Source organism: Pseudopipra pipra, chromosome 1 (assembly GCF_036250125.1).
Source record: "Pseudopipra pipra isolate bDixPip1 chromosome 1, bDixPip1.hap1, whole genome shotgun sequence".
Lineage (NCBI taxonomy): Eukaryota > Metazoa > Chordata > Aves > Passeriformes > Pipridae > Pseudopipra > Pseudopipra pipra.
Window position 1 is genome coordinate 139,276,733 of NC_087549.1, and position 18,254 is coordinate 139,294,986.

Sequence of the window (18,254 nt, forward strand, 5' to 3'; positions counted from 1 at the left end):
ACCAACAGAGCCCATTTCTTGGTGGGGGGCTCCTGACCAGCCACTTTCCTCGGGAGGTGGCTGCTGGCTCTGTTCCCGCACAGGGCGCTGGCCGGCCGCCAGCGTGCAGAATCACAGAATCAATTAGCTTGGAAAAGACCTCTGAGATCATCGAGTCCAACCTATGAACCGAACACCACCGTGTCAACCAGACCATGGCACCGAGTGCCACGTCCAGTCTTTCCTTAAACACCTTCAGGGGTGCCGACTCCACCACTTCCCTGGGCAGCTCGTTGCAATGCCTAATAACCCTGTGGCATTTTATCTGGCCTCCCGTCTCCCCACACCCCAACCGACCCCACGGGAACCCCTCTCCCCTCACCGCCGAGGGCACTGAGCAGCCCCCGGCCGCTCCCCAGCCCCGGGCCCCGCGCACGCGCGTCCCGCGGGATCCGTCCCCGCGCGCTGTAAACAAACAGCGGGCGGCCCCGCGCAGGCGCAGTGGAGCCGCCGCAGCTGCGCAGGGAAGCGTCGGAGGGTCGGGGCAGGTCCGGGGGCGCCGCCGGGATGGACGAGGACGTGCTGACCACCCTCAAGATCCTCATCATCGGCGAGAGCGGCGTCGGCAAGTCCAGGTGAGGGGGCGTCCGCCTCACCCAGCCTCTCCTGAGCGCCCGGGCCCGGCCTAAGCCCCGCGTCGGACGGCGCCGGCTGGGCGCGGCCTGCGCTGCGCGGGGCCCGCGGGGGGAGCGCCCGCGCCCCTTCCCGGCCGGCCCGCCGGCAGGACAGGGGTTAACCCTGCTTCCTCCGCAGCCGCCGGCCCCGGTGTCTGCCGGGCCCAGCTGGAAACAGAGGCGCGGCGGAGGCTCTGCCGGTCCGGCCAGGGGCAGCTGGGCCGCCCTGTGCCCAGGGCACCGTTGTTTCCTGGGGAGATGGGTGCCCTTGTACATCTCCATGGCGCTTTGGGGTTAATATCTGGTCCATAATGTTTACATACAGAGTCACGAGTGACCCAGCACTGGATGCGTGCGGGGGAGCACGGGGAGGCAGCAGAGTAGTTCGGCCACAGGTTAAAAGGGATGTAAATGCAGGGCATCTGGGAATGTGCCACACTGGTAATTTTAGATTTGGTATTTTTATGGCAATAATCTTGGTCTTCTGCCGTGACCCTAAACTACACGGAAGTTGCTGATTAGAAAAAGCCCCCGTATTTGTTAAAAATTTGCCAATTACTCATTTGAGGTAGCTGCTGAGTTGATAATTAGTACAGTAGGCCTCTAGTGACAGACAGGATCTGAGCAAATTTCTTGTGGTTGAGGTCATCTCTTATATATGAGTGGCCATATGGAAGAATTTTTCCTGAGGCATATAAAACGCACAATGGTTTTGTTTACCTATTTATATACTTGTTTCTTACATTGGAAAACTTGTTAAGAGAGGCATTATGTAGAGGAAATAAAATTGCTATTAAAAGACAACACTGCGATTGTTCAGGTACAGGAACTTAATATTGAACTGTTCCTGAATTTGTGCCCCTTACCTGTTACTTGACTAGGGAAGATCAGATGCTAAACTGGTAGTAACTAGCTACCAGTAACTAGCACAGTGTAGTAAATGGTTGGAGTCCTGACTTCTGAACAAATTCTGTCTTAAACCTGGTCCCTGTGAGTGTGCTGGACTTTGTAGATGATAGCTACATATGAAAGAAAGATGGGGATGGTAGAAGTTGGCTGTGCTTGGCATGCAGGACAGGTAAAATGATGATTTTATTCTAGTAGTAGTATAAGGTTTCCACATTCTGTCTATTTTGAATGAAACTAGTTCTGGTTATAACTAGGAATAGCTGCTTTTAAATAGCATCCTGATACAACCATCTGAAGGTACTGGTAAAAACCTATATGCTATGATTTATTTTAATTATTCTTTGGTAAATAAAGCTACCATTTGGGTTTGGGGTTCAGGAGTAGGGGGAAAAAGGATGGTTTATGGTTAACTTTAGAGTTGCCACCCAGTGTCATTGAAATAAAGGAATTTCAGTAGTCATTTTTTTTGTCAATGCAGGACTGTGTCCAGATGCTAAAAAGCACTTGACTGCTGAATTCACATGCAAAAAGAGGAGAGAGGAGTAAAGAACAGGGGTGGGGGGGAAGACCAAAAAGTAAATAAGGTTTTGTTTCCAGCCTGGGAATGAGTAGAAGCTGCTGGGTCATAGCAAACAGCTGCCTGCCACGTGGTAATACGCGCTTGCCACAGATGCCTAAGTCTGGTAATTTTAGAAACTATACTGAGAATCTGTCTCTTGCAAAAATATTTACATTTGGCACAAGTAGAGTGGCATTATGGGCATTTCTTTAAGGGACCCTACACTACTACAGTGTGATGTGCTATTAAATCTTAGTTGTAACTGCTTTTCTATTGGTAGCAAACATACTCATCAGGATAGGGGGAAATGTTTGTGTGGAAGCCCTTATATACAAAAAGATACAAAATCATAAAACAGTGGTGAGCTAATTCTGCTCTTCAACTTCTGCGTCTTTATTTCTGGTGGGTGTTGTCCTTACTGTTCCCCTGTGTGCCCAGTTCAAGGAGTTATTTCTGGGATGAAAAGCTGACTTGGAATTTTTTTCTCAAGCTTACAGAAATACTGTGAGGCAATATTGCAAAAAAACCAAAAAAAGTACTACTTTTGTGCTGAATTCTGGAAGAAGAAGAATAGAGTAAGGTAGAGGTAAAATGCTTTGAGAAGCCAATCATGTGACTGTTCAGGCAACTGATTAGACACCTTGTGTAGTACTTTGTTTTCAAAGAGGCACACTTGGTAACACATGCAGTGAGGAGTTGAGGGCTCAGGGAGCAAAGTATGTCAGCTGTATACTTTCCATGTTCCCTTCTTTTTTTCCGTAATTTCTCTCCTACGAGAGACAATGAGCTGTGTTTTTGTTTAGCTGTGTGATCTTGCTGTTCCTTTCAGACTTGTGATTTGTAGGCTTCCAACAAGCTATGGGTATGCTGCAGTAATAGTATTTTTTATTTTTCCTTCCTCCCTGTCAGCCTTCTGCTGCGGTTCACAGATGATACATTCGACCCAGAACTTGCAGCAACAATTGGTAAGTATGTACTGATACTACCTTAGAAAAATTCATACCAGTTTCAATGGAAAACTGTGGTTTATTCAGACATGCCTGATGTGAAGTTCAGACATGTCTGCCTTTCTGTAATGCAGGGATGACGTGGACACAGTTTTAGTATGTTGTGCTCATTGGTGTAGGGAATTGAATATACTGGCCTGTAGTTGTCCCCTTTATGCCAAAATTTATCCTTGACTGAAAAAGCAGATATGAGTGACACCCATCACCATGCAAATGGAGGTCATAGGTGTGGTCAGGGAAAAGCTCCAGTGGAGTAACCTGCACTTCACCGTTTGCAGCATTTTGAGCTAAAATGGAAATGTAAGAGCTACTGTTAGGTCTCCTACTGATTTATCTCTGCAGGATAGCTCTAAAGTTATTTAAATAGTTGTGTTGCTGTCCAGACCTTGTAATGTGATACTTAGTAGCTATCTTAAGACTGTTTAATAGGGGATGTTAACTCTTGCAACTTCTGACAATACTAGGGTGTACTGCACTCTGTGTACCTTTTGCTTTTCCTCTGTAGGGAGGAAATTACAATGTGCCTTTTTCTCTTCTACTTAGTAATCAGCTCCTTCCCAGCTAGGCTCTGAGAAAAGTGGAAGAGAGCCAAGAATCTAGAGCTGCTGGGAAAAAAAGCAGTGATGTGTCATTGCTGTGCTGGTATGATACCTATAAGTGTAGGTCAACTGTGCTGGAGGAGGGTGGCCCAGAATGCAGGACACCCTATGTAGATTGGTTGTCAAAGGAGCAATATGAAACTTTTAAGAATGTGATGCAACTCTGTGCCAAAGTAATAACTGAAATAATGGAAAACATTGAAATTATATTTTGAATATTCTATATTAAAAATATATAATACTTCAAATATTACTATTTTATTATATAATATCTAATACAATTAAATATTATATTTCAAATACTATATAGTCAGATATATTGAAAATAATGAAAAAAGGGAGATACTTTTTCACACAGTGCATTTCAGTTGCATTTTTGGCTTTCTCTGTTGGAAGAGTTCTGTCTTTGAGTTCAGCTGTTGGTAAACAAATCCAGCTCTAATTGATTAAGAATTCTATAAATAGATCTGTTTTTCATTAATGTTAATAAAATACAGGAATACTATTTCATATAAAGCACTGAGCAGCCAAGAGGAGGAACGTGGCCTATTTTTGTTCATTCCATTGCTTGTAAAAAATGAAGTTGTGCAAGGAGCCCCACCTCAGTTTATGAGGGAGGATAGCATGGAAGGAAACAGGAATGTTATAGACCAGGTGGTGAAGATGACAATCTTGTATTCTAATCTAATAGTTTTGACACTGTGTATACTTCATATCCTCTTACTTTCTTGGTAAGTCAACCATGTGGGCCAGGAAGTTAGTACAGAATAGCCGCTTCAGCTTTCGTGATGTTTTGGATACCAGTAGACTCAGTGTGGGCATCTGTATTGTTGGGGTTTTTTGTTTGTTTTTAACTGTGGGGTTTTTTTTTCATTCTGCTGTTTGCACATGATATTTTTTACCACTGACATCCATACACTATTTGAGAAACAAAGGAATTATTTCTTGAAGTAATTCTTCCTCTTTGCCAAAATGCACAAGATCAAGTGTAGTAGCTAATCATTGGTTATTGCAAACAATTCAAAGTTTACTGCTGGCAGGTCCTACCCTGCTCTGTTTCTGATGTGGAAAAGGTAGAGTTTGATTTCTGAAACAAATACATTAATCTGGAATGAATGTCATAATTTGGCAGGAAAAATCAGTTTCTAGAGACTGAGCAAAATGCTGGCATAGATCACCCTGTTAGGCCCCTCTAGCTGATGTTTATAGTGTTGTGCAGTAGAGCTACTGTGACCCCAACTGTGAAAGTCCCATAGCACGGCGTGTGGAGCACTCATTAGGGGCAGCACATTAATTTTTTTTTTCCACTTAACTGGAAGAGGACAGAATCTAGGTGGTTCTTACTTGTTTTCTTGTTTCCTGCAGTGGCATTGCCATTTTTCTGGTGAATGTATTTCTAAGAAGCAACATAGCAGCTTTAAATTTGGGGTAGGATTTGTTGTTCATACAGATAAAGCAACTGGAGTGAGCTCTTAGAGGTAACTGTTCTGTGCTGAATGAAGACAGATCCTAGATGCCAAATTCAGGTGCTTGCAAGATAGTGAAATGTCAAAACACCTTGTGAGTCTCAACTTGGAGTTCTTTTTTTGCTAATTACACACTACTTGTTTTGAGTTTGGGGACAGAAGAGGTTTTGAAGCCTTTCTTGTTGAAACTGAAAAGTATGGTGCTTTTACAAAATCCAAGGACTACAAATAATGTCTTCTTTCAGTGTGATCCACATACTGACTGCTGAACTGGTTAAAGGGACTATATTTTTTTATTTGGATTAGAAAGCGAAGTGATGACATGTCTGGTTTGCTTAGTTTTTTTTTTAACATATAGTAAGAACTGCACACAAAACCACAATACTGAGGGAAAGTCTTGACTGCAGTACAATTGGACCCTTGAAATGACCTGTTGAGGTGTACCTTATCTTCATGCATTGCACAGACCTACTAGGTACAATTTAAATGAAACCCAGAATGATGGTTCTTTGTGGGCTTCTCTTCAGAACTTTGTAAAAATCCTATGATATTCTGGGAAGAATAAGCTGCTTTGGGCAGATAGCTTCAGCTGGATTAACAGTGTTTCAGTCAACCTAGCAGATTACCTGTCCTCCTTGCATTCCTTGGAATGGCTTGTTCATTGGGCTTCATCACATGGATCTTACCAGAGTATATATATCCCAATGTTTTCTGTTTTCCTTACTGCTCATGCTTGTCTTTACTTGCTTGCTCTTGGTATGAAAGATTCTAGATAAGTGTTCAGTGGAATCCCTGTTTCATAAATGAGGTGATGTATTGCACAGATCTGATGTCTCTTAACTTCTTAGCTTTCCTTGCATTTGGAGTCCTCTAGCGCTAAGCTGTCCAACTTGTCACTTACCTGTAACACAAATACTACACTCTAGCTCATTTTGCACTCCTGTAAATCCAGCATGGCACACAGGCCTGTGTGTGAGAGAAGTATCAGTGACAAAGCTATTCCTTGTGGACTGGAAGTCCATAATATGCTGGTGTGCAGTGCTGAGGCAGTAGGTGTTAACACACAGGAGTACAGTCTATATACAGTGCTGTCTTGTTTCTGGCTGCCTTCCAAGGCATGGTGGAAAGCAGTGTCAGCTTTCTGCTGTCAAGGGTAGAAACATCATTCTTGGAAGCTCAGAACTGACACCTGTCACAAACATGTCTGTATTTCACTGATGTATTTAGAGAACACAAGTACCCTGTTCAATTCAACAAGATTTTCTTGAGCCTTATTTTTTTCTACCTATCATCTTTTATGGCAGAATGACAATCAAAAACACAGTTATTTAAAAGTTTTCTTTTTGTTCATTGACTTATGTATGTGTTGAACTCCTTGGTTTGCTAGAATTGTATTTGACATGCCTTGATCACTTTAGAGGATATATCTTGGTGGGCTATTAGTTCATTTTCATGCTTTTGCTTTCAATTACCAGTTTATTAGCAATTTTAGTTTCTTATTTTACTTGCATCACTCATGCAAAATTAAAAGTAAATTTTAAGCCAGCAGCAAGGCTAACAGAAAGATGTATATACATTTTCCATTAAATGAAAATTGCTGAGCTGTGCAAGCACAAGATACTAAATCTGTTTACCGAATGGGAGAAGGATACTGTGGCTTCAGAATACACCTAATAAGTTTATCCTAAGGAAAAAAGTTTTGTTTCTTGAAACTGCTTTGACATACCTTGCTTTGTAAAGTATCCAATAGACTTGTAATACCTGCAGTTACAAGTTCTGATGCCAGGCTAATGGATACAAGAATGCACTGTGAACTCTGGGACATGCTGACTGAACAATGGTGATTTTTGCAGTTTAGGGGAAGAATTGTGCAATTACAGTGGAAGAAAGAGATTCTATTAGTCTAAAAGCTCCTGCTGAGTGCTGAAAAATGGACAGGACAGGATGTTCTTTGGGATCAATTTGTGTCAAATTGCTAGCATAGCAGTCTTCTGTGAACTAGGTAAAGTTCCAAGAACATGTGTTTAAAATAAAGTTAATAGCAACTGTTCTTTTCTGTGAACATAACTCTAGAACTCTTGTGCATGCCACTGAGCATTATATTACTGCAAAGTTAGGGACTAGGAGTCTTAGTCCCTGAAAAAAACAAAGTTCTGTTCAGTTACTGCAAAAGTTAGCGTACTTTGGGAAAATTTTGCTTGAAATAAAGAGTATGAGCTTCTTTCAGTGCAGAATGTTGTCTGAAAATCACCTGACACGTCTGGTAACACTAGTGAGTTGAAACTGTGAAACAGTGGAATAAAAATTGTGTTTATATTTTTTTAAATAAAGCTCTTTTAGACTTCAGTGCAACATCCCAGTGCAACTAAAGTTTAAATCTGCTTATAATGTGCAGTTTCTTAGTCATCCTATATACTCTTTGTGACTTTAAGTTGAACATGTTTTGGCAGCTGTTTGCACTTTTTTGTAATCTGCATGACCTTGGGAATATAAATGCAGCACACTTATCACGAAGCCCTACTCATTTTGTGCTGGAATAGATAAATTCTTTTTCTTGTAGCAAGTGTGATGGCTGCCATTTTAATTTGGAGTGCAAAAAGGTTGCTGTTGCATTTGAAAGTTGTTCTTATAAAGGTATCAACTTTCCACAGTTATTTCACTTCAGGGCTGCTGCCTGGTGGGGAGTGAAAGTCCCTCCAAAATAGTTGAAACATACTTCCAGTTAGTTACTTGCTACTAGTAACCTAAGGATTGAATTACAGCATAATGGATCATAACTGTACTCAGCCTCTCAAACTGAGGTGTGTTGCTATATCCTTTAAATTTGCACAGTCACTAAAGTCTTGTCCTCCTTGGCTTGAGTTTTCTGCAACTTGTCCTTGAGCAAGTAATAGGCTGCTACTTCCTGTGGGGGGAGGACACGTGAAAGGGGATGAATTTTTAAATGTTGAGGTAGATGACTGAACAGCAGAACTGTTATCATGTTGTCACTTTGGTTTTTTTCTTGGTCACTGAGCGTGGTATTGGTGAGTTCATGGTGTTGCTCGAATCCCTGTAAGAGGTAAATAAATATCTCTTTAAATAAATAAATAAGTGTTGAAATAATCCAAAGCTTATTTGACATGTTTCATAGAATCATAGAATTTTAGAATGTGCTGAGTTGGAAGGGACCCATCAAGATAATTGAGTCCAATTCCTGGCCCTATGTAGGACACCCCAACAATCACACCATATGCCTGAGAGTATTGTCTGAACCCTTCTGAACTCTGTCAGGCTTGGTGCTCTGACCACTTCCCTGGAGAGCTTGTTCCAGTGCTCAGCCACCCCCTGGGTGAAAAACTTTTCCTGATACCCAACCTAAACCTCCCCTGACACAACTTCATAAGGAGAGAGACAGAGAGACCACATGGAGTCTTGTGTATTTGTAGAGTTCAGTTTTCCTTCCCAGGCAGGATATCTGGGCAGTACCTTCAAGGCCAGAGTGAGTTGTGCTGTGGCCAGTCACAGGCTGCAGGAGTGTGGTGTGGGCGGGCTACCAGGCAGGTCTGCCTTGTCTGGCGGCAGGGCCTTCAGCTCTGCATGGACTGCAGGCCTTGCCTTCTGGCTCTGCCCTGTGCCCTCAGCACAGGCCTTGTGTGCAGGCCTTACCATGTTCCTGCAGGTCTAGGCTCAGCCCTTCCCCATATGCACACACACACGGTGCATTGGTTCTGACCCATATCAATAATTCAGTGAGATTCAAATCCAGGATCTCACATTCCACCCCTGGGTTGGGACAACCACTGGAATCATATTTAATTGGATTTTCTTCTTCTTGTAGCAGCAGCAGTAGGAGAACCTAGCTGACAGAAGAAGTACAGAAGAAAGAGGAAAGCAGTGGGCAATTGTTATACTACTAAGCAAAAAAAAAACAACCCAGGCATTCAATCAATATTGAAAATCCACTCTATGCAAATCATTATCTCCCACCCCTTCACTCTTTAATATTGCAAACGAGATGTAATTCAGAATGTGGGTAGAGAGTTCAGGAACTCAGTCTTGTCTGTTGCAGTGACTGGAGTAGTTCTTTCACTTTCATCCATGGACAGCATCATTTTTCGGTGATGTGCAGTGCTTCAGTCTTTGCTTATTTAATAATACACTCAGCATTAGACAATATTAGAAAACAAATAAATACACATATCCCAGACCACCCTTGTCCCTCCCAGAACAGGGACAGAAGACAAAAGAATCCACCTCCGCCCAGCCATGCGGAACCTTGCTGAGTCAGGGTATATAGGTTCTCCGTCTGGAGTGAGTTAGGCCTCCACCCGGTTACTAAGCAACAAACGACTTAAGCTGTGTGACCGCTAACACCTTACCTCTTCCTTTGCAAAGACAGACTTTAGCAAGCGGGGTTTTTTTCTTTTCTCCTGGCAAAAACTGGTTTTTGCCAGGGGTTTTATTTTCTTTTGCCAAACTCTCTAATTTTTTTACTGACAATACCAAATTTTGCCAGTTATTCCTCAGCACCTTTTCTGAGGGCTAGGAAAACTTAAAAAGAGAAAACAAAATGTCTCCAAAGTTTTTGCAATTGTTGAAATATTGTCCGGAAGTTGACATAATTTAACAAAATAAGTTTCTCAGTCACGAGAGTGGAGAGATCAGTACCTGCCCCTCCTCTTCCCTTTAACACCCCCTTGGGTGTTAAAGATCCCAGTGATGTCTGCCCTCAGTCTCCTCTTCTCCAAGCTGAACACACTAAGTGACCTCGGCCAGTCCTCGTGAGGCTTCCCCTTCAGACCCTTCACCATCCTTATGGCCCTCCTTTGGATGCTCTCTAATGGTTTAATGTCTTTTTGATATTGTGGTGCCCAAAACTGCACACAATATTCAAGGTGGGGCCACCCCAGTGCAGAGCAGAGCAGGACAATCCCCTCCCTCGACTGACTGGAGATGCTTTGCCTGATGCCCCCCGGACACGGTTGGCCCTCCTGGCACCACTGACTCATATTCAACTTGCTGTCAACCAGGACCCTCAGGTCCCTTTCCACAGCTGCTCACCAGCTTCTCATTCCCCAGTCTGTATGCACAACCAGGGGCACCACGTTCCAGGTGCAGAATCTGGCACTTGTTAAATTAGTGTAATCTAATGTTATTTCTCATAGGATAGCAGTCATGTACTACACGACTCTCTGCCTGTGTCAGTTTGCCAAGCTTGATGAGACTTGGTTTGAGATCGTGAAACAGAGCAAATAGCTACCTAAATGCAGCTACCTTCATTAGTTTTAAAGTATATTGTTCTTCAAGGCCAGAGGTGTAAGGAAAACATGTTTGTGAGTAATGAATAGAAAGTTAACCCATTTGAATTACAAACTTGAAAATTTCTCCTGGAATTTGTGCTTTAATACAGGAAATGTAGTAGTTGCCCTACTTCCATAAAATATTTTGAGTCAATGGCTTAAAGGCCGTTAGGCTTTTGCAAAAGCCTGTCAGCAACAGAATGTTGCATTTTGAGCAAGGTTCATAAATAGCTAATGAAACTTACTCTTCCTGCTTATGTCAAAACACAGCTTGTTTTCCAAGTTTGATTTTTTTTTTCTTTTCTCTTTCAAAGATAGCTGTAGTATGTTTGAAGAACTAAAATATTTTTCCTGTTCTAGGTGTGGACTTCAAGGTGAAAACTATTTCAGTTGATGGAAACAAAGCTAAACTGGCAATATGGGTAAGTCTCTCCCGAAGTTCTTAATGTATTGCTTTGCTTTAGTAATAGTGATGGTTTGTATAATGTACAGTTTGTATAGAATTCTTTTCTATTAATATGAAGGTGATTTGGAGAAGTGGGAGGTTAATACTGCACCATTCAAAAGGTAGAATGAACTGTGGGACAGCTGGCTGGTGGGGTGGTTCTGTTGCCTGTGAGCTACACTGACTCCAGGTCTAGTTGGGATAGGAGTAGAGAAGAGAAGGAATTAAATGGTACTAAATCAGTCAAACTTTAAAAAAGTGAACGTTGCCATTCCTAAGTGTTTTTAATGATTTTAATTGTTCAACGTCTAGAGACCTAGCCCTCACTAATCTGAGACATCCCTGTCTGTATCACTCTTATCTGTACTTGACAGATTTTAAAAGGGTGAACTTCTTTACTAAATTTTGCCTATACGGTTAGGTTGTGTATTAGGTTAGGAATTACTGTTGCATGCTCAAATGTTACCTCTATAAAACCTCATAGCCCTCATACAAGGACATTTATAGGCTCAAGGTTAGAGTTATTTGTAGCAGATGCATCTGAAAGAGAGACAGTGTTTGTACTCATAGCTTTAGCATATTCAACTTCTACTTCAGCTAAAAGTAGAATTTCTGCATTTATGGCCATGAAGAAAGAACAGGTACTTCCAAACTATTTTTTAAATATTCTCCATAAGCCTGCAGACTTATGTGACTTGAAGCATCTCTTGAATATTCAGCCCCAGTTGTGTTGTCTTGTAGCAAGAATAAAACCTTGTTTCTCGTATGAGCAAGATGCTGCACTTTTTCCTTTCTTGGGAATTAGTAGTGAAACATGAAATATGTATTGCAATACTTGTATTGCTTTGTGGGCGGTTCATATCTCAAGTAACAAACAGGATTTATGTCTTAGTTACAATAGTAATGATCACTAAAATAAATGAGTTTGACAAGGAAAATAACTGAAATAGCTTGACAGAAAAAAAAGACACATAGGAGGAAAACAAGACTGATAGCAGAATGATGAATGATAATGGGATGGAAAATAGTACATAAAACTAATTTAGGATTTATTTTTTTTCATATTGGTAAATATAAAGAAATAATCCTGAGGTAAACTGGAAAAGCTTGTAAATGTTCATCATTACACAGAAGCAGTTTGAGATGGGTGGGATTGACTGAGTGGTTTGTAGAATGTTGGAAGTCCAGTTTTGTTATTCAGGTTCTTTGTCACGGAATCCCATGTTTCACGTGTCACTTCTCACCTGGGTAAATTGATTAAATATTCTGTGCATAAAGTCTGCAATAAGTGTGCTCTATAACTTAATCTATGAAAGAAAAGATAAGAAAACAGTAATATTTAGGGTTTTTTTGCAGAGCTTTTGGCAGTTTAAATTTGAGGCTGTAAACTCAACTTTACTTAAAACCAGAGAAACCTGTTTCTCAGAGAAACCACATTTCTGCTTCTGCTCTGTCATAGTGTGTTAATGCATTTACCCTGGCACTCAATCAAATTTAATTGGACCAAGCTATTGAAGTGAGGGAACTGTTTTTGGTGCCATGGGTGTGATGCTTGTTACAAAACCTTAGTTAGTACTGCAGCTATGCTGCTCATGCTGGTTGCTGCAGTACTAGGTGCAGAACAAATGCCCTTGCAGAAATGGCTATCTTACTGCCATGTAGTTCAGTTATTTACTGCATTTAACAATTAGAAGGTGTTTCTCAGGGTAGATTACATAATAAAGTTAATGTGTAGTAAAACAGCAGGAGAAGGAATAAACTCAGCTTATCTGGTAGTGAAATACACTTTTAAGTCTTATTTTGTTTGTTCATTAGAAGCAGAATACCTGAAAGCTAAACTAGATGGTGCTCAAATTCTGCATAATGGATCTTTCTGATTGGCTTTTTAGGATACTGCAGGTCAGGAGCGGTTCAGAACATTAACGCCCAGTTACTACAGAGGTGCACAAGGTGTTATCCTAGGTAAGTATAGCCTTGCATGCTGTTCTGAATGTTTGTGTTTTTCATGCATGGGAGTTACATAAACTCATATAACCTTTACATAATATCTAATTGGTATTAAAAATCATCTGGGTGGAACAGTTCATATTAAAGCATCTTGATGTCTGACTTCTTTCTTATGTAGTTAATCTGACCAGCGTGAGAACCTCTGATTTTTGCATGAGATTAAAACCTACTGCTATTTGAAAGGATAGCTTGGAGCTGTGGTCCCTGTGCTGTCAGGAATTTGTCTTTTATTTATTTCCTTTTATTTTTACCTGTGTTTACTAAGTCCAATGTAAAAAAAAAAATACTCTCCTCAGTGTATTCTCTCTGTATCAGTACGTAATACAGCTTTCTCCTTCTCGCTGTTCATTTTTTCCTAATGAAATTTATATAAACACTGTGGAGTCTGTCTGGGATTTTTTGTTATTTGTCTCCCTATTGATGTGATGTTACACAGTCAGAATCACTTAGAAAAGACTAGCTGAGCATATAGAAAGTACCAATTTGTGTGGGACAAACCCAGGCAAAACCCATAATTGCAGCTTCAGAGTGAAGTTTCATTTGCTTTTCCTTTGTATATGGAAACCTGTTATGTAGGCACTGAACTCTGAAGTTCTGCTTCTCCAGTGCTAGAAGTGAGGAGCTGACTAAAGTAAGGGCAGAGAAGTTTAATTTTTTTGAAGGTGCACCTGACTTGAGAGAATTTTGGTAAGACATTGTGTCCAGTTAAATTGTTTAACTTGGAATAACCTCTGTCATGTGACTTCTTGATAGGTTTTATTTTGTATATGCCTTTTCCCAAGTCTGAGTTGCATTGCATTCCTGTCAAGGCATGTCTTGTCAAGTCACCTAGTTTCTGACACTGAAACTGCCACTTACTGTTGAAAGCTGTGAAAGTTATCAAGCACTGTGGGAGTCAAAAGGTTCTTCTGTTGAGACTTGCCCTCCCATTTTATTAAATACCTCCCGACTATTTCTTTGTTATATTGCTTCCTAAAAATGCAAGCCGAGTTGCAGATTTGATTGAAACAAACTGTTTATGCCTGTCTGCACATGGGATGTGAAGATGAAGGAAAAATACTTTCATAGCTTGAAATGCTAGCTATTAGTTATTGGGTAGTGGATTTTAGAGTTAGGTCTGCTTTTTTTTGTCTGCCCTTTCTGCTCCTAGCATGGCTTACTGCTTATATTTCACACAAATACTAAATCATTGAAGACAGTAAAATACTGAAAACTCGGTAGTTCACCAGTATTTGTGAGGATTTGCTGATGTGTTTATTTTTTAGCTAAATCAGTAGCATAGCAGGGGTGTTAAAACAAGTCTTAATTATCACTAATTAGTTCAGTGCTGGAGGTCATGCCATACTTTTTGCATAGCTGTGGTGTAGTGATGTTAGTAAGTATACTGGGATCTGCAAGTGCAGAATTCTTTGGAGAATGATAGTCTCTAGCCTGTAAGATGGGGTGTCTCAAGATAAATTAGTCTAAGCTCAGTAGTTGAATGTTAGAGTTGTTCCGCATCAGTGATTTGAGGTGATGGATGTCCAACTTTTTCCAGTTATTGGTGTAGAAAGTAGATTGGAATCCTTGGGACTCCTTCAATTTTCTAATTCAAAAAGCCATAATTTTGCTCCTTTTATAACGTAAGCTGTCATTCTTGGAAAAATATTGTGGAAATAATATTGTTAATATCTTTCAGTTTATGATGTCACGAGAAGAGATACTTTTGTCAAGCTGGATAACTGGTTAAATGAATTGGAAACGTATTGCACAAGGAATGACATAGTGAAAATGTTAGTTGGAAACAAGATTGATAAGGTAAGCCAAATTCAACTGCAGTAAGTAAGTTGGTGTATTTTGTTAATAATACATATTAATGCTATGTCTTATTATAGGAAAACCATGAAGTTGACAGAAATGAAGGCCTCAAATTTGCAAGAAAACATTCCATGTTGTTCATAGGTATGTTATAGGTATTTGCAGAGATCTCACTTGATTTTTGTTACATAATGAAAAGTACCTCTTCTGTAGGACTGTAGTCCTTGCACACGGTCCAGTTAATGATATTTCCCAGCTGCTGTAGGTACAAAGATGATGGGTATTCCCGTTTTTCAAAATTGTCCTTGAATATGTCCAGGTACCTATTCTAACTGTGAATGAGTATGCTGAAATACATAAGGATTAAGGACAGAATACAGGCTGTGCCGTAGCCTGACGAAACCTGTTTTGGGGTTTTGTCTGATTTCTTTTCCCAGCTGACTTGCTGAATAATAACAGAAGCAAAATGCAAGAGGGAAAACTGGCACTAGTAGCCAACCTTCAGTATAGAAAAATAGCTGGTAGCTGACAGAAATCTGTATTAGAACTGAGATGTTAAAAATAGTTAGGTATATCTTTAACTTTTAAGTGGTGGGTGGGATTGAATAAGGACGTAATTATGACTGGAGCAGATAAGTTGGTCTCATCTTGCTGCAAAATGAAATGGGTCTTGTAGGCAAGGCCTTGTAATGATAAATTAAAAAATGGTTGATGAACTGACTCTTTATGCATGTGTTTATTCCATGTTTCTCTTAAGGATCAGCAGGGATTATTTTATAGGATGATTCCAGTAGCAAAGCAGTTCACTGATGTGTCCTATACTTAGACTTATGTTCTTCATCTCTGACTAATGACATATTTTTGTTTAGTACTCTGCTGTGTTTCTTTTCAGCTACAGTGTCAGATGTGGAAATAGAAGTTCAAAGTTGAGGCACAAGCTGTTAAGTGCATGAAAGATGAAAAGCAAAATGAAAATTAGACTATAAATATATGTATATGTGTGTGTGTGCATGGTACATATGTTAAGTATCTGCAAGGCTGTGTAGATGAACAGGGCAAGCCCTAGTGGAACTGAACGATTTTCAATGGTGTCTGTTGCTCTCATAACCTGTGAGCAGATTTCTTGGGCTTGATCAAGTAAGGCTCCTGAATGAAATTACCTGGAATTCTGCTAACTGCAGAAGAAATGAGATGCCTTATTGGTTTTTGTCAGATAGGTTTTATGACAGAGACTGGTCCAGAATCCTACAGTATGGATTCTTGCTTCTTACGGTATGGTAGTATTGCAGTTCTGACTAACATACAGAACAGCAACCAGGTTCATCAGACAAGAACCCTCCTTTTTCTTACTGGAGTGCTTTCCACAGAAGAATAAAGCTAAGCTATAGCTGCCTCCATATACTCTGGTGAAATTCAGCTTGAAAGCTCTTCTATTAAAAACTCTTTTGAGGTGCTGCCTTATGTGCTGACATAAATCTGGATACCTGCTAATTTTGGCACTGTTATGTTTTTGTAGAATATATCGTAGAAAGTTGTAAGTGTAGGTTGTAGGTTAAGACTTAACTGAAAGAGAACTACTAAAAAAGTTACACAAAGTTGTGCTAACACTTGACTTCTTGTGTCCCCTTTCCAGAGGCAAGTGCAAAAACATGCGATGGAGTACAGTGTGCCTTTGAAGAACTTGTTGAAAAAATCATTCAAACTCCTGGACTGTGGGAGAGTGAAAGCCAAAACAGAGGTGTAAAGTTATCAAACAAGGAAGAAGGATATGGAGGAGGAGGAGCATGTGGTGGATATTGTTCTATGTTATAAACTTGGGGAAGCTTATTCTTTGCATATTTAAACAGATAGTGACATCTTTCTGTACATGAAGTCATTAAATGCTATTTTTAGGGACCTTGCAGTTTGCACATATTTGTTTTGTATCATGGCAGTGAACACTTGTAGGAGAAATGTTCTGCAGCTTTCCCAGTTTGAAAATGTTATGGTAAGCATGCCCGATTTGCAATCTTCAGGTTTTTATAAGTAGCATAAATAACGTGCAAGAAAAAATGCACTAAAAATTTTACAACTGTATACATTAATTGTGTAACTATTCTAAACAAATCCATCTAACAAACACATTACTGCATTGTCTGCTCTTTGTCTCATTTTTAAATTCTGTTGAAATTATAGAACTATATAGTGTGCACAGATCTTGCAAACAGTGTGAGCTATAAATGTTACATTTCATTTCTTCTAGTAAATGCTTTTTTTATGGTATTGAAACCAGCAGGATTATACAGTTTTTAGACAAACCTGCTAAGCTTTCAGCAGAGCTGTCTAAAATACAAATTGGCACAGGCCGTAGGTATTGGCACCTTCTTGAAGAAATGCTTTGAAAGCTTCCTTTGCAAAGCTGGAGAACGCCATGTTTTCCTTTTAATCATCACTTCAGTTTATGGCTTAACTGGAGTTTTAATCCTGTGATATTTATATGCTAAATTTGTGGTACTCTTGCATTCTAGTTTTTTATGATGCATTCTGCTCTAGACTCGCTGCAGAAAGTCTTCATTATTGGCAAGGGGTCTGAGTGATGTCTTTGTTCTTTCATTGTGAATCAATTTGCCACACCTCAGTATGGATTCCTAATTTCTGATATGTTTGTAATATAAGTTTATCTCAACTGTAGCTCACTGTGGCTGTGAGATCTCTATCACGTCTGCTTTATGCAGCTACTTGTTCAAAAATAAAACTTCCTGTCACAGACACTAAATGGGAAGCTATAGGGCTTCTTGATCTCTGTATGAAAAAATACTATTGCAATGAGTATTCACTTGAATTTACTGTATCAAAGCCAATGGTTTGTTTCAGAAGACTTGTATAGACTTAATAAATTTTTTTCCACAGTATTCGACTTTTTTAACCTCTTCCTATTGCGGAGTTGTATATATTCTAGCACATGTAGTTTAAACAGTGTCACTTCTTTCCTACAAATTATTTCTTATTGCTAAAGGACAAGACAAGGATGCTGTGTTGTGTGCGCTTTTGGTTTTTTTAAATAATCACTGTAGTGCAGTTGATAACTGAACTATTAAGCAGTTTCTTGTAAATATAGTGAATGACAGTACCTTTAATTACTGCAAGGTTTTGTCTGAATGTCAGCATACATGATCTGTGTTTTGCAACAGGTCTTGGCTGCTTCTGTTAAAATACACATTATTCACATGGAGATTTTGTTTTCTATTCTGTTTTATACTTGATAGAAAACAGTACCAGAATTTGAAGACTTAACCATGCTAGTTGTTTTTACCAAATATTGTATCTAGTATTGTTAATGTAATAGGATAATTTAAATATGTAAATGTAATTAATATTAAATATACATAAATATTGTATTAAAATGCTAGATTTGCACTACTATTTCATGTAGAATATATGGGCTGAGTAAATCTTGTTTGTTAGCATTGAGGTCAAAGAATTTTGGGCTTTGTAGGCTAGCAGCAGAGGAAAGTGGTAGGAGCATTAAAATTCTGAGTAACTTTATTTTC

General features: G+C 39.9%; 1 protein-coding gene across 2 annotated transcripts; it reads left to right on the forward strand.

Moving 5' to 3' along the window:
- Positions 1-457: 457 nt before the first annotated feature.
- Positions 458-17,615, forward strand: RAB18 (RAB18, member RAS oncogene family). Of its 2 annotated transcripts, XM_064636260.1 has the most exons (7): positions 459-614; positions 3,031-3,086; positions 10,836-10,897; positions 12,810-12,882; positions 14,606-14,724; positions 14,802-14,868; positions 16,358-17,615. In XM_064636260.1, exons 1-7 carry the CDS (start codon positions 547-549, stop codon positions 16,534-16,536), a joined length of 624 nt encoding a protein of 207 aa, XP_064492330.1. In that variant the 5' UTR covers positions 459-546; the 3' UTR covers positions 16,537-17,615. The 2 variants fall into 2 exon arrangements, with proteins under 2 accessions (XP_064492337.1, XP_064492330.1); XM_064636267.1 differs by lacking the exon at positions 14,802-14,868 and having other exon boundaries at positions 458-614.
- Positions 17,616-18,254: the final 639 nt, after the last annotated feature.